We start from the raw sequence: 26870 nt of genomic DNA, 5'->3' as shown, positions 1-26870 counted from the left end.
AAAAAAAAAAAGAAAAAGAAAGGAAAAAAGCTTACATTGCAAAGATAAACTGCATTTACCCCTTCTTAATAAACAAAACTGGTGAAAATCATTCAAATAATTGAACTGAGTTGCCTCTTTAAATGACACTCAACAAATGGTGAGTCTTGGGGAATCTGAAGTCAGTCTGTACTGAAGAGACTGTGTATGGATTAAATGGTGTAAATCAACAAAACTTTAGTTCCTGTTGGCATAAGTGAAGACATGTTGCTTCACACCCCCTGAGGGTTCATCTGTGAGGATTTACATACTCATGGTCTTAAACTGCTAAATCTGTCATTCTAAAGAGGAACTAGGTTCAAAAGCTGTGTCTAAGAAACAGGCCAAGGAGGAAACTGTCCTAACAGTCAATCAGCAGAACAGTAATTTAGTTGATGCCCTTAAATATGCAAGTAAGAAAGCTTGCCCTTCCCGAGCATATATACAAAAGTATAGTTTAGGGGAGGGATTGTTTTGTGGGGGGTTCTTCTGGAATGCAAATGCAGCATCTCTCATCTGCTGTTGCAAAAACAAAGGCATCATCATCAGGTGCAGAATTTGTACCACCATTTTTTTTCCTCTAGAATTGACAATTAAACTGAAAGCATTCTCAAAGTTAGGATCAAACTCCAGCAGATTTTGTGTACCATGAAATAGCACTTCTTTCCTAAAATGAAGAAGTTGCAGGTGGTACAGCTGAATATACAGACCTGAGCAGACTGGGAAGAACACTTAATCTTTCAGACTGATGCTCTGGAAAGGCCACAGAGATGTAGTTGCTCAGGTAGTTTCTCTAGGCATCACATTAAGTATAAGCACAGAGGAACAAACAGTTCCAGGTAACAGTCACATACACAGCTGTTCTGAGAGAAAGAGTATTTTTGGACAGAAAATCAGGCTACTTCATAAGTATTCCAAACACCAAACAAACACGTCAAAATAAAGAAAAAACAGCAGCAAGAACAAAAAATGTAGAGTAGTAAGTTAGCTGCGCCGTAAGGACCAAAATGCTTGTGAACATGAACTCTTATCAGAATCAAAAACATGCATCTGAAGGTTGAACCCAACAAGGCTTGCTAGCTGTCTGGTTGCTCGGTGACACCAGGCACTGCAGGAGCTGGTCACATCCTGTGCTCCCGTGTGCTATCCCAAGGAATTTTCTGAAAACAAGTTTGATCATGCAGCAAGCAAGACACTATCAGAGCATGTTAAGGCTGGTGTATTATCCATGCACAGGATTACCCTGCTGCTAAAAGCATTAGTCTAGATTGTAATTTGGAAAATGGATTGTGCAGTGATAGTTCATCTGGCACTATGGAGCTCAGGACCCTCTGTCAAGAGGCATCTAGACTCTCAAAAATGCAATACGCTCTGTGTGTCAACTGCTGTATCTCATCAATTGACCTACATTTTGGCTGTAAAGGTCATCTGTGGATGGACCAGTAAAGCTCCATGACAATCAGTCCTATTTCTGTGCTGAGAGTGAAAACAAATTAATGCAAATTGTATAAGTATTTTTTCACCAAAAATTGTGATGAGGCTGAAAATAGTTTTGTATATCTTGTCCCAGGTTTTCAATTTAATGATCCAGAGCTCTTGTTACAAATACAGTAAATCTTTTTTTTTTTTTTTTTTTGGCCTGATTCTTTTTCTTGACAGAACTGTACCACAACAGTGTTTAGATCAGGGATCTAACCAAACCCTGCTTCTGTCTCCTCCCATGACTAATGCACAATCAGCGACTACTGGAATCTATGAAGAATGATCCACTGGTTGTTTAAATTTTGATCCTTGGTTAGGTTGTGATGGGATTTCCAAAGGGCTCAGTATTAATGTACCTCTGCTCACATTTAAGAAATTTGCAGTTCTATCACAGAAGTCAATTGGAGCTGAATTAGAATGACACAGGATTCAGTTGGACATCCTACAGTATGAAACAGGCCAAGCCATAATTGTCAGCAGAATGAAAATCCCACTCCTGCTTGTTCCCCTAGAACTCAAACTAAAATTTTAGAATGCCTGGGGAACGGATAGTAAGTTACTTCCAAAAGCCTTTCTGTCTGTGTTCCTCTGCAATAGCCAGGTCCCAGCTAAGGAAGGTGAAGTACTGAGATTATCATGCTTCTCAAAAGCCAATTCATTCTACTGGATGGAAAATCAAAACCTATTTTTCCAACCATAGGTAACCCTGATTGTTCACTACAGTTATACTCAAACATCTAGGCATTTCCAATTTCAGAGGAAGGGCTGGTAGGCTAAAGCAGGTTGTATGGGACATCAGCAGGTCATCCAGCACAACCTTCTCCTCAAACCAGTGCCAACTGAGAGGTCAAAGCAGGTTGCTCAGAATTTTATCCAGTCTGGTCTTGAAAACCTCCAAGGATCTGATGTGAACACATTAAAAATTAATTTTAATTAATCTGACTAATTCTGAATTCTATTATAAAGTCTGAGTGTTAATACAAAGATCCTAGGAGTTCTTGTCTAGTGACTGCACTCCTACTTCAGGTGAGCCTTTTCCTCACAACACATGGCTGGCAGTCTGATGAGCAGCTCTGGAAGCTTCTTTCCCCATCCTTCCCATCCTATGCAGAATATCAGACATGTTGGAAGCCTGGCATTTTATTTATCTCAGAAAAGGGAAGGAGAAAATCTTACTCTCTGATTTTGTTGTTACTCTTCTGACCAGTTCCTTGATGCAAAATGGAAAGCAATTAATTCATCCCATACAAGTAAAGAATAATTTATCTATCGCTCAACTTCTTTAAAAATATATATGCTGATAATGTACTATCACCACTGACTAAAAACTACATTGTCACAAAGAGGCAGTGAGAGTCTGGAATTCATTGCAATGGAGTACAATCAAGGTGTGGCTGTAGCAAGGTGTCTTGTGAGCTTTTTACCTTGTTACAGTGTGCACAGGACATAGCCGTTTTGAAGCCAGCACCCCAGAGCAAAGCTGAATATTTGCACTTGTAGCAGTGTTGCATTATCCAGGACATGCCCAAGCTTTTATAAGATGTAGTGATGTCCTCCTTTCTTCTTACCTTGCTTTGCCTACACCTTTTCTAAAGGGCTGAGGGCTGCAGATAAGTGTTATCTCAAGGCTTCCCTGCTCGCTCTTCTGCAGCAAGCACAAAGCATAGGGCAGAGAACTGGCTGCAATCTCACACAAATCTCCCTTGGTTTCTTACCACTTCTTTTTTCAAAGCAGCTGGTGCCTAGTGGGTGAAGAGGTATCATTGAAAGTCTCTCCACACAGTTATCAGTGTGCTGTCTTAGACAGGAGAGAGAAAAGCATTATCCCCATAGAGAGGCAGGGTTATGGTTGGGGTAGCATCTGCCTCTTCTAGCTGACTGCTCACTGATCCAAAGAGGAAAGCAGCTTTTACTTTTTCTTTGTAAAATCAAGCATGTGAAGGCTCAGCCTCTTTGTCTACTAGAAAAATAGGTGTTTAAGGAAGCTAGTTAACAGGACAGACATGGTTTAAACCCTAGACTGAAGAAAGAACATCTTTTAATTTGAATTAGGCAGCCAGTGTAGCCCCCTGGTGGCATATCCATTTTGCATGTGCCTATATGCCTTGTTTGAAAGTCATTTTCACTATGTTAAAGTTTATGTTGTGTATTTAACCAGTAAAAATAAATAAATAAATAAATAAATAAAAGTGGCCATTTTCCTATCCTTCAGGAGCTTATATAAATTACCTTTGAAAAATGAATGTGTATAGAAGGTTTTCTTTGCAGTTTCAAGCAGTTTTCAGTACCATTTGTTACTTTCCATTTTTTGTCTTCCTATTTTTTCCTGTTGCAGACAGCCTGAGAAATGTCAGCCCTGTCCTAAAGCCTGTCTAATAGGAACAATAAAACAGTTAATGCTTTCTCAATTATGCAATTTAGTTTAAAAATGTCACTGTGACCCAAATAAAGCAGCTGTACAAAGCACTATAGGGCATAGATGTAAGAAACTCCAACCAATTACTAGAGTACTTTTTAAAATTGTCAAATATGACTATTTTTAACACTTTATAAAAATAGAATTTGTGTGCTTTGTCCTGCCTTTTGTTGATTGTGTATTTCACAGCCTTTTCCTGATTTTATAGATATATTCAGACTAACTTCAGAAATAATATTTATTACTCCTAGAACTTTTGAAAATTTTGGAAATTTCTGGTTGCCTTGTCAAAAAAAGATACCCTCATCAAAGTAAAAATGAGATCAAACTCCAGCTCACTGACATCAGCAGCACTTCTACAATAGGTCTGAGCAAAATAAAGGTATTTGCAGCCAGTATGGTGGTGGCTGCCTGACTGACTGAATGGGAGATGAAATTCCTGAAAGCTTAAGTGTGTCGGTTTGACAGCAGTATGACATGACAGTTTTTGGCTATGAACAACTAAGCAAAACGGATTTGGCTGTTTCAGGGGTAATATCAGTAATGGGTGTTTAATATCTTAATTCAGGTGGAAATGAAAAGAGCTGGTCAACCCTCCTCCACTGGGACAGATACTACCAGGGTCTCTGTATGGTGGAAGGAGAAGTAAAGTTCCAGAAAGGTGTTAGATAGATATGCAGGTCCCACAGGAATGTAAATGTATTAACTAGCTAGAGAAGATCAAGTACCTGATATCTCTAAGGACCTGCACTGAACACCCACATCCAGTTGGAATCTCAAAGGGATGTCTGGTGGCTTAGGGTCCAGGAAGGTTGGAGGTTTGTTCCTTCTAATTTCTGCAATTTACGAGCAGCCATGATGTGTAACTTACTAAGCCCAGACTTGTCAAGGCAGTATGCTCTAGTAAGTGTACCTTATACAGATGATCCAGACAGAATGAGTGATTGGCTCTTTAAAGCGATATTTCTAAATTGATTTTCAGTCAGGAGGAAATATAAATGGCATCGGGAAGCTTATTCTAAAATACCGTACATACTACCCTAAGGATTCAACTCTAAAATTTGAAACTGATGAAGCAAGTCAATTCTAGGTAAACATGGTCTGAGGGCATGGCACCAGCTGAAGTAAGTGTAATGTAAAACAGTAAAAAGAAAAGAGAAAATAATAGCCATCTTGCATGCAAAAGCCAGATGCTAAAAATTGACCATCCTTTCAAACTAATAACATTTCTATACACATACTCAACAAGTTGCTGATGTAGAATAAAAGACTTTTCTCCCAAATAAATTAATAAGACAGTATAAATAAAGGCATATAGACCATTCATAAATACTCTATTGGCAACAGAATGCACTGGAGCTGCCTTTGTTGATAGCTGCATTAACAGCCACAGTTGGGTTGCTGTGGCGGAGGGGTGTCCTTTAGTCGTGTGTTCTGCTTGCCAGCAGCAATGGTGGGATCTGTCTCCAGGCTTTCTGACATTTTGTCACAGATGATATCCACGAGTCGCTCAAACGTCTGCTTGACATTAATGTTGTCCTTGGCACTTGCTTCAAAAAATTCAAAACCTAAGAAAATTAACAACATTTGTAAGTTTGATGTATATTGCGTTATCTCCAATAAGCACACAAACTTCTCTCGGGCAAAGAAGAGTGATGTGACACACAGAAAGTAAACATATGAGAGCACACACATAAAACAGTGATTTTGCAAGAGCAGTTAAAATTGTACCACAACCAGAGTAACTACATTAGTGTTATTTGCTTTATACAAAGTCAGATAAAATCAAGACTGGCCCAAATACATTCCCTTAAACATATTCTACTTTAAAACAATTTAATCTAAAAACTGACACCAATTTGAGAATAGTATTAATTTAGAAATGCTCTCTATATGCAGCCATTGTGAAGGAATAATCTACTGTTCCATCTCTAGCTATTAAGCTCCTCTGAGCATTATTCACCTGGAAAAAGCCATTTCCATTGTGTCATTAACCTGGTGCAAAAACAGATGACTCTATTGGGAAACAAAAAGGTAAAAAGGCAGATAAGGCAAGCAAAGCTTTGTTTGGTACCTACTTGAAATAAAGGTAAATCTGTGGAGCAAAACATGAACCCTCAGCCACCAAACTAAACTAATAAACAATTTTTTTGTTGTTCTTTTTTGTCCTTAATTCATTTATATAGAAAGACTTTTATCTATCCATTCCCAATGATTACCCCAAAGGTAACAGTCACAGCTAACATGAACATAGAAGCCTGTAAGGATCAGAGCTAGCTTTCCTAAGCCCTGTTCTCTGCCCTGATTTGTCCCAAGTGTTATCTCCCACACCTGCCTTCTTCCAGGTTTGCAACTTGCTGGTCAGCCTATAATCCTTCTACCAGAGGTTTCTGCCAGTGCTGGGTCTTCCCTATTCTGTATTTCTTTGCAATTTCTTTTCCTTTTTTAGTTGTTTGTTTGCTTGCTTGTTTATTTATTTACTAAGCCTCCCCCCCACACCCCACCCCAACCACCACACACACACACCATGCTCCATCTCGTCTCATAGTTACTACATTGCCCACATGAGGACTCCTTGTTAATACAGAAGTTTCTCCTACTTCTGTCTTTCCACTGCCTTTCAATATTAAGAGAGTTTACAAAATATCTAATCCACTAAAAATCTATCAGTGAAAATTTTTACTGTAAGAAAAGCTTTACATTTTCTGAACTATTTTGATTCATTCTGATTACTGCTGAAAAGCAATGTGCAGCTACCACCACGTTTAGTAAGAAAATGTCATTAACTTCAAACTCTTGGCAGAAAGGCAGAAAACAGCTTTTCTTTTTTTCTTTCCTTCTTTCTCTTTTCTTTTTTCCTTTCCTTTCCTTTCCTTTCCTTTCCTTTCCTTTCCTTTCCTTTCCTTTCCTTTCCTTTCCTTTCCTTTCCTTTCCTTTCCTTTCCTTTCCTTTCCTTTCCTTTCCTTTCCTTTCCTTTCCTTTCCTTTCCTTTCCTTTCCTTTTCCTTTCCTTTCCTTTCCTTTCCTTTCCTTTCCTTTCCTTTCCTTTCCTTTCCTTTCCTTTCCCGTTTTTTTTTTTTTTTTTTTTTAATGTCATGTGTGGGCTAATCTTCTATTTCCAAAGCTACTTGAAATTTAAATTCAGCTACTCAGATAATATTAGTTCCATATATTCGATAAACAGGATATAATGCACATATGCACAGTCCTATAACCAGGTAAGTGGTTGAGTACTAGCTTAGATCTACAGAAGATAATTATATTTAACTTGGCAAGATAACTCAGCATGAGCCAATAACAAACGCAAATTCTCTGTTCTGAATATTCTTCATATTTTTAGTTTATATAAGGTGCCTTTTTCTGAAATGTCACAAAGTGCTAAATTATTTAGATGCATAGGAGCTAAACACAGGCCAAAGATAGTACTTGTAGGTAGTTTCAATAATAAACCCCTGGAGGTACAAACATTGTAACAGGGATTTAGTCAGACAACTTCTAATAATATCAGCAAGAAGTGCTAGGATAATCTTCCAGGCATGAGGATACGTTAGCTTGAAAACTTTTCCTTTCTACATTTATCTGGAAAGCAGGAAAACTGTGGGTAAAAGACGACATACAGAAATCATACACTGGGAGTTGGTTTGAATCTATGTCTCAAACCATTTGTTCGTTATAGCTTAGCTGGGCTCACACAACACCTTTCCTCTAAAAGGGAAGGAAAATGTGGAAAGCCCATGTAACCTCACTTGGTGGTGGCTTCAGTGCTTCTGCAGCACTCCGTTCAGGAGAAAACTTTTCAGATCTGTTGGGGACTGCAAGGGGGAAAAAGGGTCCTCCACATTCTCAGTGCTCTGTGTTGAAACTCAGCTGTGATTCTGTAACACAGCAATACAGTCAGATCTTCCCAGAACTCTTAACATCTGCTCCACGGGAAGCAGAAGAAAAGCAGCTGTTCCAAAGAAGATAGATTTGATTTCAAGAGTATGTCTGCACTGCAATCCAAGGGGATGACTGAAGGCCGTTATCTCACTCAGACTCTATGAGGAACCTGAGCAGTGGCAGTCAGACTGCTCTGACCAGAAGCAGGTGCTTGCTGTGCTTGTGCAAGCTGAATCCAGAACACTTGGATTGGTCATAACTTCAATAAAATGGCATAAAATCAGGAGCCACTCCCTGGGATGCTGAGAACATCACACTATATTTACGGTACAAACAAGGCACAGCTGTGACAGACTATAATTATTGCTCTTTAGATAACAGCTCTCTAGCCTGACCATCATCCAGCTCTGTCACCTCCCATGATCCCACATGTAATATGACAGCACTTGTGCCCATTGCATGCTTCTGCTCTTTTTCTTCTCAAATAAGTAAACAGAGTTGAAAGCTGAGCATGAAGTGAAAAAGGTGGTTTAGTGCCTAAACTAACCCCCAACAAGATTGTTGCTTTATTAAATATTCCATTCCTTGCCAGCTACAATATCTTTCAAGCAGAAAATAAATAAATAAATAAATATCGTATTGTACGGGTAACAGTGATATAAGAAAGGGATAAGAAAAGATATGAGAGGCATAAGAAAGGGATAGCATAAGCACTATACCCTCACTATTTGAGGCTGTGTAGACAGAAAGAGGAGAAGGAGGAAGATACAAGCAGGACAAGAGGGCAGAAGGGTTGAAGGACAATGGGGGTATATTTGAGAGTTGCAACACTAAAGCCTTAGAGAAGATGACAAGAAGAATAAATTAAGACATTTCTAAGGGGAGCAGGTTTTAACAGGAACACAGAATACCTAGCACAAGAGAGGATCATGAAATGGCAGGTAAGACAGGTAGACAAGATCTGGACAGAGGAAGCAGAAAAGCAAAAGAAAAGTGTCACAAAGAAGAGAGGACTCCTATGTCAGGAAATACTATAACACAGACAGAATCAAGAGAACAGATCCACTACCACAGTAAGGACTTTCTACATAAAAACACTACGAAAAACAAAGAGGCCCCCCTCTTTGCAAGTAGAATGGGGCTTATAGAGTGTTCAAGAACAAAAAATATTTATTCAAATAAAAATAGATATCACAGCTGTAATGAAGTCTATGGTATTTTGGTTATGATTTTGATATAAGTCGGAAATTATTGTTACAGTAGTGCTATAGCTGGTTATCACGCTTTGCCTGTGTACACATTGTATCTGCTTAGTCCTCAGTTTCTGGGTGATCAAGGACCTCCCCAGTTAGACCCAGCAAAGATGAGATGATACACTGATTTGGAACAATGCAGTGACCCATGACAAGGTGACCGAACTCCCAGCTTCTTCCACAACAAAATATTTGCCTTGTTCTTTACAGGAACTGTACAGGTGGGAATTTTAGTCACTCCTGGAGATTCCCCTGAACAGTCCTAGCTGTGCACAGGCCAGCTGATAGGCACTATGCTTACATGTTTTGTAATACCCTGTGTTGAGAACATGGCTGTTCCAGTAGGTTCCCCATAGGCAGCTTCTACTGTAGAATGGATTCAGCTGCACATGGGTAAGATAATTATAGATGGTCTGTAGAAACTGTTCCTGCAGATGCAGAAAGGATCACACAGAACAGCCTTTTGTAGCCAGTCAAGAAATGGTTTGTGCGCATTTTAAAATAATCACTTCCAACTGATCATGGCATGTACTGGAGAGGTGCCATAGGACAAGCTGGATTACAAGAATTCAGCAGAACAGTTCTGAGAATCTCATCTAACGCAGCTGAAGACACCACTGCAGGGCTCTGTACTGGAGCCAGTTTTGTTTAACATTTTCATCAACCATCTTGATGAGGGGATCAGGTGCACCCTCACTGAGTTTGCCCATGACACCAGGTTGGGCAGGATTGTTGATCTGGTTGAAGCTAGGAAGGCCCTGCAGAGGGATCTCGATAGGCTAGATCAATGGGCCATGTCCAGCTGTATGGCATTCAACAGGGCTAAATGCTGGGTACAACATTTGGGGCATAACGACCCCTTGCAGTAGTACAGGCTTGGGGAACAAGCCTGGAAAAGGCTTGGAAAGTTGCCTGGCAGAAAAGGACCTTGGGGGTGCTGGTCAACAGCCCGATGGACATGAGACAGCTGTGTGGCTGGCTGGCCAAGAGAGCCAACAGCTTCCTGGCCTGCACCAGAAGCAGTCTGGCCGGCAGGACTAGGGAAGGGACTGTCCCTCTGTACTCTGTCCTGGTGAGACAGAAGGCACCTTGAGCACTGTGTTCACTTGGGCGCCCCTCGCTACAAGAAGGACATTGAGTTGCTGGAATGCATTGAAAGAAGAGCAGCAAAGCTGATGAAGGGCCTAGAAAAGAAGACCTATGAGGAGAGGCTGAGGGAACCGGGCTTGTCTCATCTGCTGAAAAGGAGGCTGAAGGGACACCTCATCGCTCTCTACAACTACCTGAAAGGGAGTGGCAGCAAGGTGGGTGTCAGGCTCTTCTCTCAGGTGACAAGTGATAGGATGTGAGGTGACAGCCTCACGGTTCTCCAGGGGAGGTTTACATTGGATATCAGGAAGAATTTCTTCACAGACGGGCTGCTTAGGCATTGCAATGGGCTGCCCAGGGAAATGGTGGAGTCAGCATCCCTGGAGGTATTTGAGACATGTGGATGTGGTGCTTAGGGACATGGTTTTGTGGTAGACTTGCAGTGTTAAGTGGATAGTTGGACTTGGTGATCTTGAAAGTCTTTTCCAACCTAAACGATTCTATGATTCTATGACCCTTGCAACAGAGGGTCTCATCCATCCCGCACAAAGATTCAATTTCCCATGTATTACCTTCAGCAAAGATTTCATTTATTTATTTTTAACAGAAGCCCTGTGCCTGAATGTCTGTAGAACAGTTACAAAGAGATAGGGGGCATTTTCACCTAGCAGAGTACGTCTAGAAAAAATATTTCAGAACAAAGTGGAAAGATGTACAACCTCCCGAATTTTGATTGCTTTTCATTTTGTTACGGAATAATTTGCAGATGTTTTTCCCAGTGACCTTTCCTCTCCTCCTGACTCATTTTTCAAATATTTCACTAATAGTGCTTAGAGACCGTGAGCTTCTAAAATGCCTGTGTTTGATGGCTTCAAATCTATGCCTTTTAATACTGTCTTCAGTGGTTTTTTTTATTTGTATTTTTTTGTTTGTTTGTTTGTTTTTCCTGCTGCTTGTTATTAACTGAGAATAAAGACTTTTTGTGTGAGTATGAGGCTGAAGTGAGGCAACTCCCTGGTGATGCTGAGGGCAGCAGAGCTCAAAGAACAGCATGTTCCCACCACCCATGATGATCTGTACTGCAGAAGTGGAAGAGACTGAGCAGAGCAGATAACTACAAAGATATGACAAAACCCAAGAGGCAAATGGGTAGGAAAGGCAGAATGGAGCAGAAAATGAGAAGATCCAAAATATCAAAGTGCTATCTGACCATAAGAACATTGTGTGTGGAAGATGCAGCAAGATGCATCATCTAAAACCCTTTGTTGTTGTTTCACTCACTTTTTCCTTTGCTGTCTGTACACTGTTCTGTCTCATTTCCTTATCTGACCTCTGGTATTGACTCAGAGAAAGCTGGCAAGCTCTCAGCAGCCCCTGCAGCACGCTACAGCAGCAGGGATCAGCCAGGACACTGTCATGCTGTTGTTGCTCACCTGGTGAGCTACAGAGCACACAGAGTAGTTAAGTTAGCCCTTCGTAAGCATATGAACAGCCTGAAATCCTGATTTTTTTTCCTTCTCTGCCTTCATCAAAGCTCATTAAAACTTGTTTATGCCTGCTTTCAAAAAAAATAAGGAAAAAAAAAACAGAAAGGAGAGCTGTGTGCAAAGAGAAGAACATTCTGCACTTTCCTGAGAAAAAGTGACATCAAGAGGACATGCTAGCTAACCAATTTTAAGCACAGTTCCACTGCCAATAGAGGCAAGAGCTATGTTAGTGTTTCACCAGTTGATCAGAAAGACCTTCTGGTTTCAGAGTGTTTGTCCATAACCAAGACAATTTTATTTCTCCCCCCTGATGTTATGCTGTGTTTAACAGATGTCCTCAAGGCTGCATTCCTTTGATAGCTATCCTTTCGTGTAGGCAAGCTTGAGCTGTGCTCCTTAGTGCTGCTCTTTCCAGTGGCGTGTCCAACCCAATATTTTCAGGAGTAATACAGTATTGTGATGGCTGAGCAAGAAGCGACTGCAGGAAGCTGCTCACTTTGTAACTTAGCAGCGTATGACTGGCAAAGTCCAGGAAGCCATTGGAATGAATCATTTAACAATGTCATACTGCATAAAGGAGAGGAGCTAATGGTGCCTTATTTTCCCGGGTTTGCATTCTGTGGTTGGCTCTGAGAGGGTACTGACAGGCACTTATCTTCACGCCTGCTGTGAATAGTACCTAATAAAGGTTTGCATTCACATTGCAGGCTGTCAATCGAGACAACTGCAAGACCTTTCTTCTCTGCTCAGCTGTCCACTTCCGCAGAGCTCCTGATATCCTAGAGACCTCCACCCTTCTCTCAAACAGCAAGACAGACACAAGTGGCATCACTGCAAAGGTCACCTCTCCCAGGGAATGGGGCTGAAAGTAGTTGGTGACCATTGATGTTCCTCAAAGCATCTTCTGCAACTGCAGCTATGCTAGAAGATCTGCATACTGTGTGCTCTGCTTTGCAGGCCAGCTGGATGGGACCTGTGCTCTCCAAACAAGCTCAAGGGCTAAAATATTTTAAGAAAAGTATTAAAACAACATTAAACCCCTAAAGAGGACTTTGCTATTACTATCTCAGCAAAGAGCAGTGACTTTGATTGTGACTTCCAGATACCTTTTGCAAGAGTGCATTTGGGAGATAAATTACATTTGTGGCAAAGGATTTTTGTTTGCTTGTTCACATGAGACTTTTGGTGAGCAAACACAATCCCTTGCTCCTCTTTGTCATTAAGTAACGCATCTTGGAGTCTATCAAAGCAACAGCAGGCTGGCATTTCCCCCGGTTGAAAAAACATCCTGGGGACAGGTGCTTCTGAGACTTCAATTGCTCTGCCAATACCCCGTGTGTGCTTTAACTAAAACAAGCCTGGTGTTTTCCAGTGCTGTCTGTCTCCTTCCTCTGGCACTAACATTTGCCTTTTAAACAGAGCTAAAAAACAGTGAAGGGTGGAAATAGGAAAGAGGCATATTCCTGCACAAACCAATTATTTTCATTTTTAATGCAAAGTTAGCCTTCTGCACCACGGCCTCCAGCCAGACACAATGGCAAAACAGAACTTGCTGTTCTAGTAAGCCATGTGCTGAGGTGCCAAGTCCCACTTGATTCCTGATTTAGATGTCAAAATTGGAGGCCTAAAAACGCCTCTTTAGTTATTGCCTAAACTCATAGATGCTTAATACTCCCAGAACTCACGCTTATACCCCAAGTTCCTACAGGCAAGTAGGTTCACCCCAGTCCTGACACAAGACCTGGTGTCTTGTGCTGAAGCCATGACAGGATTCAGAAAACGATCGTGTCCCTGCCCATCTCAGCAGCAGACCTGGGCACCCTGAGTTCAGCATGAGGCTGGCTTCTGCCTGCCTTTGCAGCAGGGAATGCAAGACCTTGCTTAGGATCCATTTGATTTTGTTTTCAGACATTGTTTGGTGGCCTCTGGGAGAGACAGTGTGCCAGGACACATTTACAAAGCAGGTGAGTCTACCCTAAGGCACGGTCAGAAGTGCTGGGTGCTCCCCAGCTCTGGGTGATCCTGGGTGGCAGGATGCAAGAAACGTGGAGGCACAGAAACTCTGTGGGAAGGTGCACTGCCCTGAAAACGGGTTGACAGAACATACAGCCAGAAGTGCATTTTAGCAGGACATCAACATTTCTATGGTACAAGAGATCAATTTCCCAGACTCTTAACCAACCTTAGCCAAAAAGGTGGGATAGGACAAGCAGGACCTTACAGCAGAGGTGGCCAGACACTGGGGACAGATCGTGCTGTATCCCCCTAGTACTTGCTGCAGCATGAGCACACGTAGCGTGGCTTGGACCTGTGGGCAGGACTGTACTGCTGCAGCAATCTTAGGGGCTGTGGCCTTGACAATACATTTTACCTTCTAATGACAGAACTTGCAATTAAAAACTAATGAGTGCTTAAATAATTTGCAGGATACACACAGAACAACAACAAACAAAAAAAAAAAAGAAGAAAAGAAAAAGAACCGTACAGAAGCAAATAAACAATCGAAGGCAAGAATACATACAAAATTATCTACCTAATTTGCAGGCACAGCAAAATGGAATAAGTAAATGAGAAAAGCATAAGTAAAACTACATATGCAACCTTCCATTTTTGTGTGCAGTTACTCAGTGTCTATTCAAAGCTCTGCACACACCTCTGATTGCTAAGCTTTTGCCAGAAAGTAGATCACAATATATCATACAGACTACAAATAAAAAGAACCAAGACATTCATGCCATCTGTGAGTCATTCTTTTCATTTCTGTTCTGAAAAGTGACACCAAACTTTTATGAAGCTTTGAACTCAGCTGAGGTGCGTGAGATCAGTGTATCAAAAAAGCCGTGTGAGAAACACAGCTGGTAAATGTGCAAGCATTTTTTATTTTTTGCACAAAATTTCAAGCTTGTTCTACTGAAATGCTTAATGCATGTAAGTGTTGACTATGTTGGGGTTTTACTCAATAGCAAATCCATATAGTACTTGGAGTGAACGTTCATGAAATAAGAAAACGGCATAAACATTATGTTCCTCACCCCCTTCTTTTTGAAGTGATTAGTCAATAAAATTGTCTCAATGTGATTATTGTGAACACCAGATTAATTGTTTTTCTGTACCGGCTGATTTGTCACGTTTCTATATTTTCTCGGTATGATAACTCTGTGAGGTAGACGTGCATGACTCAGACGAATTTATTTGATTCTGTCTTCATCTCATTCTAATATTACTTTTTAAATGATGCTAATATGAACTGATTTCTCAAAAAAAAAGGATGTATCACTTACAAAGAGTACTAAATAAGGTGACAAGGAATGACTAAGGTGTGAAATGCTTTTTGTATCTGGAACAATGAAATAGCTTGAGAATTTCAGCCTTGAGAAAAAGGAGGGATATGACAGAGGTACAGTGCAGGTAACAATTTTTCACTGTTTCTCAAAACATTACAGTTAAGAAACATCAGGTCAAACTAGCAAGTGGCCAATTCAAAGCAAAGGCAGAAAACTCTGATAAACTGTTTATATTTATAGAATGCCGTGGACTGAAAGATTTTATATGACTTTAAAGAGATCATTGGACAAGTCCATAGAAAAGTGTCATGAAAGGACTTTCATATAGTCATGAAAGTCTCACTACAAGAAGGACATAGAGGTGCTGGAACTTGTCCAAAGAAGGTCAACGAGGCTGGTGACTGGTCTAGAGAACAAGTATTATGAGGAGCAGCTGAGAGAGCTGGGATTGTTTAGCCTGGAGAAAAGGAGGCTTGGGGGAGACCTCATTTTACTTTACAGTTACCTTAAAGGAGGTAGTAGCAAGGTGTGGATCAGGCTCTTCTCCCAAGTACCAAGCGATAAAGACGAGGGTAAACAGCCTCAAGTTGCATCAGGGGAGGTTTAGATTGGATATTAGGAGAAATTTCTTTATGGAAAGGGTTTTGTGGCACTGGAATAGGGTGCCCAGAGAAGTGGTTGTTTCACTATCCCTGGAGATCTTCAAGAAATGTGTAGATGTAGAACTTAGTAGCATGGTTTAGTGGTGGGCTTTAGATTAAAGGTTGGACTAGATGATCTTAGAGGTCTTTTCCAACCTGAGTGATTCTCTGATTCTACGAAAGATACTGCCTTTGGCTCATGAGACCCCTGAACACAATTTGCTCCAGTCTGGGAAAGTATCACTGTTTGCTTCGCCTTTTATACCCTTCACAAGGCACCTACTTCCATTATCCATTACCATAGATAAGATTGTAAGCAGCTTGAAGCTATGATCTGTGGTGATATTGGAATTGTTGTGCTCTATCTCATTAACAACAAGTTTTAAAACATGTAAATGGAAATAAGACAAATTCTGACTTCATAAACATTCTGTTCATTTGCCTTCAAGGTCAGATCTGTTCAGAAAATTTCTCACAATTAATTTTTAGAAATCCAATTTTGTTAGCAATTCCTTATTTCTCTTCAAAACTCCAATTAGCACTGTGAGAGGAGCTACTCTGAGCTAACAGGGTATACGTGGCTAGTTTAGCCAGGATTTAACAGGTAACCAGACCTACTGGTGGTTGGTCTAAAACACTTGTTTGGGGATTACGCTTTAGAAATAGGTCAGTAATGATACATGAAGAAATGACTGATTACAGCTCCTTAATATAATTGCATTCGGCAAGGAGTTCAACAGCCACAAAAGTGTTCCAATTTTCCAACAGAAATCAAGGTTCTTAACTATATTTGCCAGAGGGTTAAACACCCACTTTTTTTTTTTTCTGACTTTTTGAAAACCTGGCCCAAAATATACGTATTCGTTTTTGAGAGGACTGCACATGAAACAGGGCTCAAAATAAAGCCTCACTTGAGAACAGACTGTTTAAAAATATTTTTTTTTTATACAGGAGTTACATGTATTGTGTTTGCTTATAACTGTGGCTGTAATCAACATTACAGACTGCACCATACAGACAATTCAGCCGTAAAATTTCTTGCAGGACACAAAAACATATATGAGTATTTCTGAAACTTGTCTGCAAAAGAAGTTATCAACTGACTGGCAAAGAAAAGACAGTCCTGAATATGATACAACTCAATGCCCATCAAACTAGCCCACATTGCCTGTGTACTTACTACAATTCAGTTAAACTCATTCTTCTGCTTTTTCTGATTCCATCTCCCAGTCATTGGGCAGATTTAAGAAATGATTGCAAATGTACAGAAAACATCCGAACATTTGTGTGTGCAGTTTGAGTACAGTGAATACTGGACCACAGACACAATATATCCAGCAAAATACCATGATATTCTGCCTTTGAGATAGTCACAGGACATGTATCTGAGAACAGAAAACCTCAGAGTAGATCAAGATGGGAATACAGCATAATCTGCTTCCATGAAAAGTGAATTCTATATCCCAGGAGTTAGAGTTTGCTTTAAATCCTGAAACAAGAGTTTTGATATCTATCTCATTACTTTTTTTTTTTTTTTCTTTCCCTGGCATTGTTTATTACAGCTGAGGATTCTTGACTGTATACCATGCAAACTTCCTTCTCGTCTTGCTAAATTCATGACCTTGGGGATTGCTTGTCAACTCAGTGCATTAATCTTTCTATAGAGAAATGCTTTGAGGATTAGCAATTCAGATTAGTTATGTGACTTTAAATAAATCTTCAAATTCGACATTGCAGACTTACAGTGTCAGACATTTTAGTGCCTGGTCAAAATTTGGGGTAAAATATACAGATACAATTTTTATATCTCTTTCACCATTGAACATACTTTCCTAGAGCCTATTAAAATGAATAAATAAAAAAATGAATAAATATTAGAAATGTTCACAAAGTGAAGAACAGATATATACATATCTGAAATACATACAGTGTGACAGGTATTTCTGCAAAGAAAGGTACCACCTGTTAACGTAGCATGCTATGGCAACCTTTTTGATTTTACTGCAAACAGTTAAAACTGTTTAAAAACTCAGTTAAAAACTGAGTTCTTCACAAATGTCAGCATTTTGTCTTGACTTGCTTATCCTGCTGTTAAATCTTTTCTGCCACCTTTCAAGGACTAATTTATGGTAATTTTTAAAGGATATTTATGAGGTGTGCTTTTTCTCAGATGCTTACTTAGACAGACAAGATAGGAAGGTTTGTCATTCTGATGAAATTATTTGCCAGGACAAACAATTGTAGAACTAGGAAAAATATTTTTAAAAAATGAGGTCAGCAAGCTATGAAAATACATGTTTAAAATAAACAGCATGGGATTACAGCCAAAAAAGGTGAAACATCACCTTCTTTTGCTGGCTCCTATGCAAGCATTCTTAAAATACCCTCTCCACAAAATACCATATAAAAATAGTAATTAGGAGATCTGAGTTACGCACATCATTCACAAGAAGCTACCCTGTGTCTTTACCACAGTCAGTTTTAAAAATAACAATAATAATAATAACCCAGTGCCCACTACACCATGGAAATTAGCGTCCAGTGATTCCAGGTTTTAATTTGCACAACGGTTGGGCATGCTTAGCAAATCAGCAAGGAGATTAGCAAATTCAGAGAAAAAATGGGCTGGGTAGTACTGTTGTGATGCTGTGGAGCTTTTCCATTGCAGTACGGCCAGTGTCACCCCCAAACATTTCATAGTATGAAAGAGTATCACTGCTGGACAGAAACAGGAAGAACAGAGGTTTTCACAGCTCTGTAAATTTCTGCGGGGACAACATTTGCCTGCTAGAGGGAGGCTCCATGAAACAGAAGTTCATCTTATTTACACACCTGTGTAACATACCTGTTCAGTAAGTGAAGTGACAGCACTGGGAGTTGGATATTGGTGTCTTTCTGTTTTGGATTATTGGCAGTGGAAATCACAGCCCAAATGTTCAAGTTTTTGAAATTCTAGCTCACATTTTGAACAAAATTTCTCCTCTCCTTTTTCTTCTAGTTTATTTTTGTTTGTTTATTTTGTTTTATTTATTTTTCCTGCACTAGAACATATCTGCCTATGGTTGTAACTACCTAAAGATATTATATATATACACAGACACATACAGAATCTTTCTCTGTTTACCTCAAAGTCCATAACGTACTTCCTATCTAAAAAGCAGCATAAGAAATGTTGTATTAGATATGTCTAAGCCTCTGAGCCAGCACTGGTCTTGTGGACACTTTTAAAAGACATGTCACAGGTCTGCATAAGTTCATCTACAGACACATATCCGTTCTAATGATGCTAAAGTTTTAATGATATCAACATGGATGGTTTAAACTTCAGTCTACAGAAACAAAAAGGAAGCATTGTATGGCTGTATTTCTTTACAGTGAGTGTCTCATGAACATTTCATTACAAGTAGCAATTAATGAGATTAGTTCATGCATTCTTACAAGCAATCATACAGCTTTTGGTATTTTTTTCTTCTTACCAAGTTGCTCTGCTAAATGTTTGCCTCTCTCGGTGAAGATTACTCGCTCATCCTCCATGTCACACTTGTTACCAACCAAAATAACCTGGGCATTATCCCAAGAGTATGTTTTGATTTGAGTTGACCTTAAAGGAAAGACAGAGAGAAAAATGGAAGTCAAAGCACAGCAAATTCCCCTTAAATCATTTTCAAACAGAATTGTAACACAGCAAACAAAGACAATAGTGATTTTGACATCTAGGGCAACGTGATTCTGTTTAATTTTGGATTTCAAAGAAACTAAGGATTATCTTCAAGAATTATTGTTACAGGGGTAATGTCAGCATAGGTTTTACTTTTGCTTGTTAAAACAAGACAATCTTTCAGCATTTGCTCCTGCCATCAACATTCTTCCTACATTTTTAGAAACAATCTGTGACACTTTCTCCCACACAATTAAAAAAAGTATTTTCATGTTCTAATGCAAACTTTATCATCTAAAACCAGAGCTCTGAAACAAAATCAACAGCTTATTCATATCTTATCTTTCACCTTTTAAAATTAGGATCTAAATTTATCAGCAAAACTTGAAAGCCGTTCTGTCTCCCTTCTGTTGTTTCTCTCCAGCACGTTCCACTACAGTTCTTTGATCTACCAGGAAGACAGCAACATTTATTTTGTACATTAAGCCATGGTCAGAGGCTGAGAATGAACTTTAGTTTTCCTTCCATTTAAATTATTCAAGCCCTAGTCTTGACTACAGCTGAATAGCAGTATTCTAGGTCTTGAAACACTATGAGGACGTTGAGTGCTGATGGTGAAAGAGCTCACCCTACAAAGCTCTCTTCTGCAATTTGAATGTGATACACTAAAGGGCAGCTTAGGAGCATGCTCTTAGCACCTCTCTACACAGTACTCTGCTAGTACTTGGGCCTGCTCTGTAGGAAGGAAAATACCATGCCCTGGCTCCAGGCTCAGCCAAGAGGGATGTTGCTGTCAGCATCTTCCAACAGAGAGAAGTATCTGCCCTTGAATGTAGCACAAAGTGCAATAAGCTTACTCTAAGCACTTACCCTTTGCCTTTGCCTTGACTATGTATGCCTGGCTTTAGGCTCTGACTCAAGTGCTTGGTAGGATGCTAATCTCTCTTCTCTCCCTTTATGGTCAATGGAGAGAGAAGATGTGGAGCATCTCTCTTTCCTTGGGCAATAAAGGGTACTTAGAAAAACTGCACTGGAATAGGAAACAGCCTGCTTAACTACACATGTGGGATACTTGTTCTGTACCAGAGCTCTCAGTCTCTGTAAGAAAAGATTTAATAGCTTTAAAAATCTGTTTCCTAACCGTTTTAGAAAATAACCCATGTGGGTGATAGGTTCACTACTGCCCCCCTCTCATAACACATAACAATTTATCTCTACATAGTCATGGCAGAATGCTTCATTCACAAAAAAAGACCATGGTGTAGTCTGACATCATGAAAGAGAATATAGATCATATCTTCCCAGCTGTCTTTTCTTATCATGAGACCAGAGGGATGGACATAGGCAAGAACTACTTCAGGCCATCTTCATACACCTGGGTCCAGTGCCAATGCCCCTATGGCATGAGTCAAAGCAGCCTGCTGCAGCTCACCTTTAAGCTGCATGTGATGGGTCTATTGTGCAGGGCATGGGAATTTTAAAAGGAAGGATCACACTGACTTTAAGGTTGTTCTACTTCACCAGAATGATCAAAAAGAAGCTGAATATACCATGCTCTTTCTTTTAAGATATGAACACTGTGCTATTTTAAATCTGTTAAAAATTACAGTAATTTGAGTAAGCTATCATAGGATACTGTGACCGAAGCAGAGGTCAGACTTCCCTTTACACTTACATTTCACTAAAGATATAATTTCTCAGAAAAAAGGGCACCATGAGTCTCTTTTGGCAGGAAGGTACTTATGGAACCATGCTGAGTTCTTTGGAAAATCATGGTTAAGCAAAAGAGGATTATTATTATTTTTTTAATGAGAGTTACATTTGTCACCATGGTAACTTTGCAAATACTAGTAACTCAGATTCCAGAGGCTGTCAATCCACTAAGGACTCAATATCTTAGATTTGATCCATTATTAGTTGGTGACAATTCCCACCCCTTATGACAGCAGGAAATTAAAGTAGTTTCAAAAGAAAAGGTATAAAGTATTAAATTTCAATGAAAGAATTAACTGCATATTCTACAATATTTTCATATTTTCTCTGCCTGTTCTTTTCAGGAGGGAGGCTGAGAGAGTGGCGTGGTGGAGCTTAGCTGCCCATAATTGTGAAACCACCACATCTGCACAGGTGAAATATAAGAAATTGATGAATGAAGAAATATTGTTACACCAGTGTAAACAAAATTCATTCAGCCTTGTTTTGCAGACTTCTGTTCCATGTAGCCTTACCTGAATTTCTTTGATAAAGAATGTAAGACCCTTCATTTTACTGCAGCTAACAGTGATTTTTCATTCTATGAATTATATCTATGATCCTGTGCATTCAAATGCTCCTCATTACCAAAGCCACTTATTTTGTTCTCAGACTTTTACATCTGGTTTGCTAATGTATCATCTTCTAGTTGTAGGGATTTTTAACCAACAAGAGAAGAGATCTTGTCCTTGATAATCATTCAAAATGCTTATGTTTTATGAAAGACTCTGTAGTGCTAGGATACATCTGACTGACTGCATAAATCAGACAAGTATATCCCCACTGAATCCTACATCAGTAGGAGTGTGGATTCAAAGAGTACAATAGGCTTATCATGGTTATGTTTTCTTTTAGACATACATTTCCACTAATGGCTTCTATAGATTTTTTTGCCCACAATTCTCCACAAAAGCCAACACGCAGGTCATTTAAAAAAGAGATTTTGCTGTTCCATAAATATATGGCCTTTCAAGTGACTGAAGCTTCTGATTAATCCAAAATGTCCTTGTGAAGAACTTTAGCCTCAGGAAGACTGAAGATATAAAAAGACATGGTTGGTGTTTGCAGTAAGCTGAATACAGCAGTTCTTCAGTCTGACTGCCCTGGTGTATATCAACAGTAATTCACCCTGTAAATCTTTCACATTCTAGTAGTATGGTAGGCAGGCAATCTGCAACATGCTTGAATTTTTATAATGTATAGACACTAAAGGAGCAGATTAATACAGGAGTTCAATGATCCATTACTTTCAGTGATCAACGCAAGACTCATTCTCCCTGTACTGTGATTCTGCCATAATCCCTGTCACAAAAGAGCACTTGCTGAATGTTAACTAAAGCAAAGCTATTTTCTCATCTTAAAACAGCACTGTGTTTTGCAGTAATAGTTCAAAGTACTGTAAAGTTACATTAATAAATCTCTAAAAGAGTTTTGGATTATTATGGGAGAGGTCTGTCAAAGATCAGATGGAAGCTTTTTGTTTTGTTTGATGGACTGAAGCACTGTGTGAAAAAAATATGTTCAAAGGGCAGTTTTTCAATCCTAATTTGTTTAAAATAAAGCCTAAAGAAATGGCTACTCACACTGGCCTATGTCCATTTGCACAATTCTTCAGTACTGGCACTGTCCTGCTCCTAGGAATTGCTTTATAATAATCCTTAGATCACATGATATTTTTTTCTGAAAATATTGCTTATTCGATCAATAGATTATAACAGGATTCTGTAATGCTGCTACTTCTAACTGTCATTTACTGAAGGAGTGAATATAAGCAGTGTTTCCCAGACAAAGCTGTCCATTGTTACCTCATTTTTCATGAGCACACGGGTTTTGAAGTGAATATTACCATGTTTAAAATAGTAAACACAGTTATAGACTCAAGACACTATTATCACGCACAACCCCCTCCAAGTCTGCCAAAAAAATGTATTAAATGTCACTTCTAGCTGTAACCAAGCATAGTGAAATGTGCCTTCACGACAGAGCTGAACCAGTAGGTAAAAGGTCTATGTTGCAGCACTTTATCTTTGGAAAAAGATCAGATATGAGCTCAAAGGCCTATGTCTATTTTCAGGTTAGACACTGCTTGAGCTCTGCAAAATAACCAATTAAATAACGAATGTGGTAGGGAGACTGAAACCAGCCACAGAAGAACTAAACTAAACTAAACTAAACTAAACTAAAAGCAGGAAACCAGTGTATTCCTGCATCTCTGAACATACAAGAGCTTCAAATAATTGTTCCTGTAGCTGTGTGTGTGTATGCAGGCAGCATACAGGGCGTATTTGCACAGGATGATTGAGTGAGGTTCAGAAATACCCACCCCCAGCTATCTGCATAGCTGCGATGCTGGAAGGCAGGGTTGCTGGCGGGAGCACCGCTGTGATGTTACAGTTGTAAGAGGCTGATCTGTTCATGTTAAAATATGTGATAAGAGCTCATCTGCACCTTCACAAAGTAGCACAGACAGACAATGGCAAGTTAGGGAACCCAAATCGTATCCTGGCCTTAGCTGCTCCCAGGTCTATCACAAGAGCCATCAGCCTGTCAAATGTCCACACACACAAGCCCAGAGGAGGACAGGGGCACAGAACAGGTGGGAACCCAAACTAAGGACTCAGAAGGAGGGACACCAGGTCTGAGCCCTTCCCAGGGCTGTCCAGGAGGTTCTATGGTCTGGACCTGAAACCCATCGCTATGGGTGAACACTGGAGTACCTTTTGGACTCGGTGAGGTTACTGTCCAGGGGTTACAGTACACATGATGGGATGCAGAGGATGAGCATTTCAGGATTGCATAGAACATTATAGCATGTTGAGAGGAGGAATCGAAGGCAGGAAAAGGGAAGGATGAAAGTGATTTGGGTTGGAACAAGTGTGGGAAAATAGAAGGGTAAGAGGAAAAATTAGGTCAGTGATGTGCAAAGAGCTGGCTGTTTGGTACACTTGTCTGGTGATGCCACAGCAAACAGCAAGTGGAGGCGTGTGAGGGATTGCATGAACACTGGCAAAGTTTAAGCCAGCCTAGCTGGTGAGTAGGTGAAGTGGCCTGTGAGCAAGGACGAGTCCCTAAGGGCAAGAGCAAGGGGGAGTTGGCTACTGGTGCCTAGGGGAGTCCTGGACAGCTGTGTGTGTGCCTCTGTGTACGTCAGATGTTTTGTACCCACAGCTGCAGTGGGGCTGTGGCATCAGAGGCTTTTATGTCTGGTTTCCAGCAACTAGGGAGACCAGGAACTAGGAGCAGCTGCTGGGCAGTCTGAGCGTCAGCGCCCCACCATATGTGTGGATCCACACCATACACGTTTATATATATTTGTGTACATATACATATTCTTGCTAGTGGATGTCCATCCTGCTCTGCCAGGGAGGGTAACAGGATGAGCCTGTTGGTGCTGTTTGTGTTCATGTGAATGCTCTGCATGTCGGTCTGTGAGTCTGAGTGATCAGCCATGTGTATGTGTATGTATGTATGTGTATGTATGTATATACACACACATATGGGATATACATGTGCTCTGTATGCATGTGCCTGCTGGAAAGGCATCTTCAGCCACACTGCCAGTTGGAGCTGGGGCATGGAGCTGCAGCAGCCTCACCTCTCTGGGGCTGCCATGCCCCGTGATATATTTTTCCCTAACAGTTCAGACTTAGCTCAGCTACACCTGGGTAACACTGCATTGTACAACGCAGAAACTGCTACGGGACCTAAACCTGTCACTTGTTGTACCTGATGTTGATACATTTCAGGTTGTATCCACTGATTTGTATACCGCAGGATTCACTCTGAATATTACCTCCAAAGGATAACTTTTTAATAACTTTCAAATGTCCAGAACAAACATTAATCTATCTCAGAAGAGTCTCTAGTATATTCTTACCCACAGACAGCAAGGATGACAAAAAAACATACTAGATAAAGATATGTTCGTATAGTAACTATATCTCTCAAGAATATGAGCTCTTAGAGCCAGCTGTAATCCACATACTACTGTTTGGACCCAGAGACCTCCAAGGACACATACAATCCCTATAGGAGCTAACTTCTATGAGTTTTTTAGATGAATTATGTAGTAAACCACATACACTGACAGCAGAGAATCAACTTAATGAAAATACTGACTATGTACAATATTTATTCCAGCAAGTTCAGGGAACACGTTGTACTTCTGATGTTCTGTTTTCAGAAAGAAGTTTGCAATTAATTGGAGTGCACAATCCTGCCAGGAAAAACAAACAAATAAACAACAAATAAACAAAACTCCTACCGAAATGTTTTTAATTTTTGAAGCTACTGTCTTGTTTATTTCACTGGTTGATCCTAAAAGCTCTCCCATCTCTGTCTCCAACATGATTCTTCCAAAGCTCATTAGCTAAATTAAATTATCAGTGGCTGCAGGATAGTGATGGGACCTGGAGTGGAGTCCAGGTTATCTGTTCTAAAACTTTCTCAGTTTCTTTAAGTATTTGGTGAGGTAGAATGTCAGAGAAGTAGCTATGAGTTTGGAGGTGTGTCCAAAAGCACACAGTGCCCATAATTAAACTCCTGTCCTTTATTTGTGGATGAGCATGTTGAATGCCTGGCCACCTCTGGGCAGGAAGGCTGGCTCTCCTTTTTCCTTTTGTAACTGAGGCAACGGAGAATATCGTTCTCCCCTTCCCTCAGTCCCCTTCCTGTGATGTGGGAAGGTATGGAACAGCTCCTTCCCCCCTCATCACAGACTGGGATGGTAAGGGGAAGCTCTGCCATTCCCATCTTGCCAGGGGATGGGATCATCACATCAGGAGCCCTTTCCCACTCCCACTATTTGGGAGGAGCTCTGTCACTCTCCCCGTTAAGTCTGTCTTTTCCACAGGGTGAGCCTGAGGTCTCCCTCATACTACCAAATGTCTTCTACACTTCAGTATGCACCATATGTTCCACTCCTTTCCCATAGCCTCATATATTTCTCCTAAAACCTATTATTCCCAGCAAACCCGATAAGTTATGTCCCTCAGAAAAGCCCCTGTACCTTGGAGATTTTCCATCTCTGCTCTCTATCCCACTCACCTTGGGGACGTGATGGAGATGGATCTTGTATAGGGTTGTTCTATACATTAAATGAATGCAAGGCTCAGTCTCCGTGGCCATGTGGAAGCTGGCACTGTACCAACTGCTCTGCACTTGGCACTCAGACCCTGCTGCAAGGAGGGCAGGGAGAGAGGGGGCCTCAGGCCTTCCATCTGTCCCCCAGAATAACCCACTGTTAGCAAGAGAGGAACCATACAAAATACACAAAACTCCCAGAAAAAACAAAACAAAACAAAACAAACAAAAAAACCCTTTCTGATTGGGATTTTGAAAAAAGTGCTAGTGTAAACATTTAAAGCACTCTGAGCAAAAAGAAACAAACAAGCAAACAAACAAACAAGACAGAAGAGTCCTGGAATAACCTCAGGCTTTTGAGTACTCATTTGAATAATAGACTCTTTATGGCCATGATTACTGGCATAGTAGGAATATGCAAGCAATAATTAGAAATAACATTAGTAATATTGAAAAGAAGATACCAACTTTTGCCAGATCTTAGACGAACTGTTGAGGAGCTGGGATAATACACAGCCCCAAGAACCAGACCAGAAATAGCTTTGAGAAACAGCTCAGGATCTTTCCTCCTTCAGTTACTGATGAGCAAGTTGTGGGTATCTGTAAATTTTAAACTATTTCTACACATTTCATCATTCTGGTGTGATAGAGCTGAGGGCCATAAAAGCTGAGTGATTATGGTTAATGCCAATTCCTTTACCTCTTGCCTTCATGAACTCCTTCATAATTATTGAAGCAACTAATGAAAATCAAGAAAAGCAATCAATATAGAAATTAATTATCAATATAGAAAGCTGATGTAGATGAACCTGTGATTGTAATGGGGGAAT

At 40.2% G+C, this 26870-nt stretch overlaps 1 protein-coding gene across 1 annotated transcript in view; it reads right to left on the bottom strand.

Moving 5' to 3' along the window:
• Nucleotides 1-1621: 1621 nt before the first annotated feature.
• The window catches only part of RAB3C (RAB3C, member RAS oncogene family), a 139440-nt gene continuing 114191 nt past the window's right edge, over nucleotides 1622-26870 (bottom strand). Inside the window, exons 4-5 of the mRNA XM_040542114.1 lie at nucleotides 19025-19149; nucleotides 1622-5484 (exon numbers count right to left, since the gene is read on the bottom strand). Coding sequence (XP_040398048.1) covers nucleotides 5297-5484; nucleotides 19025-19149 — 313 coding nt within the window. The 3' untranslated portion in view covers nucleotides 1622-5296. The remainder of the gene's footprint in view (nucleotides 5485-19024; nucleotides 19150-26870) is intronic.

Source organism: Cygnus olor, chromosome Z (assembly GCF_009769625.2).
Source record: "Cygnus olor isolate bCygOlo1 chromosome Z, bCygOlo1.pri.v2, whole genome shotgun sequence".
Taxonomy (NCBI): Eukaryota; Metazoa; Chordata; class Aves; order Anseriformes; family Anatidae; genus Cygnus; species Cygnus olor.
This window is presented reverse-complemented; position numbering and strand designations above follow the sequence as displayed.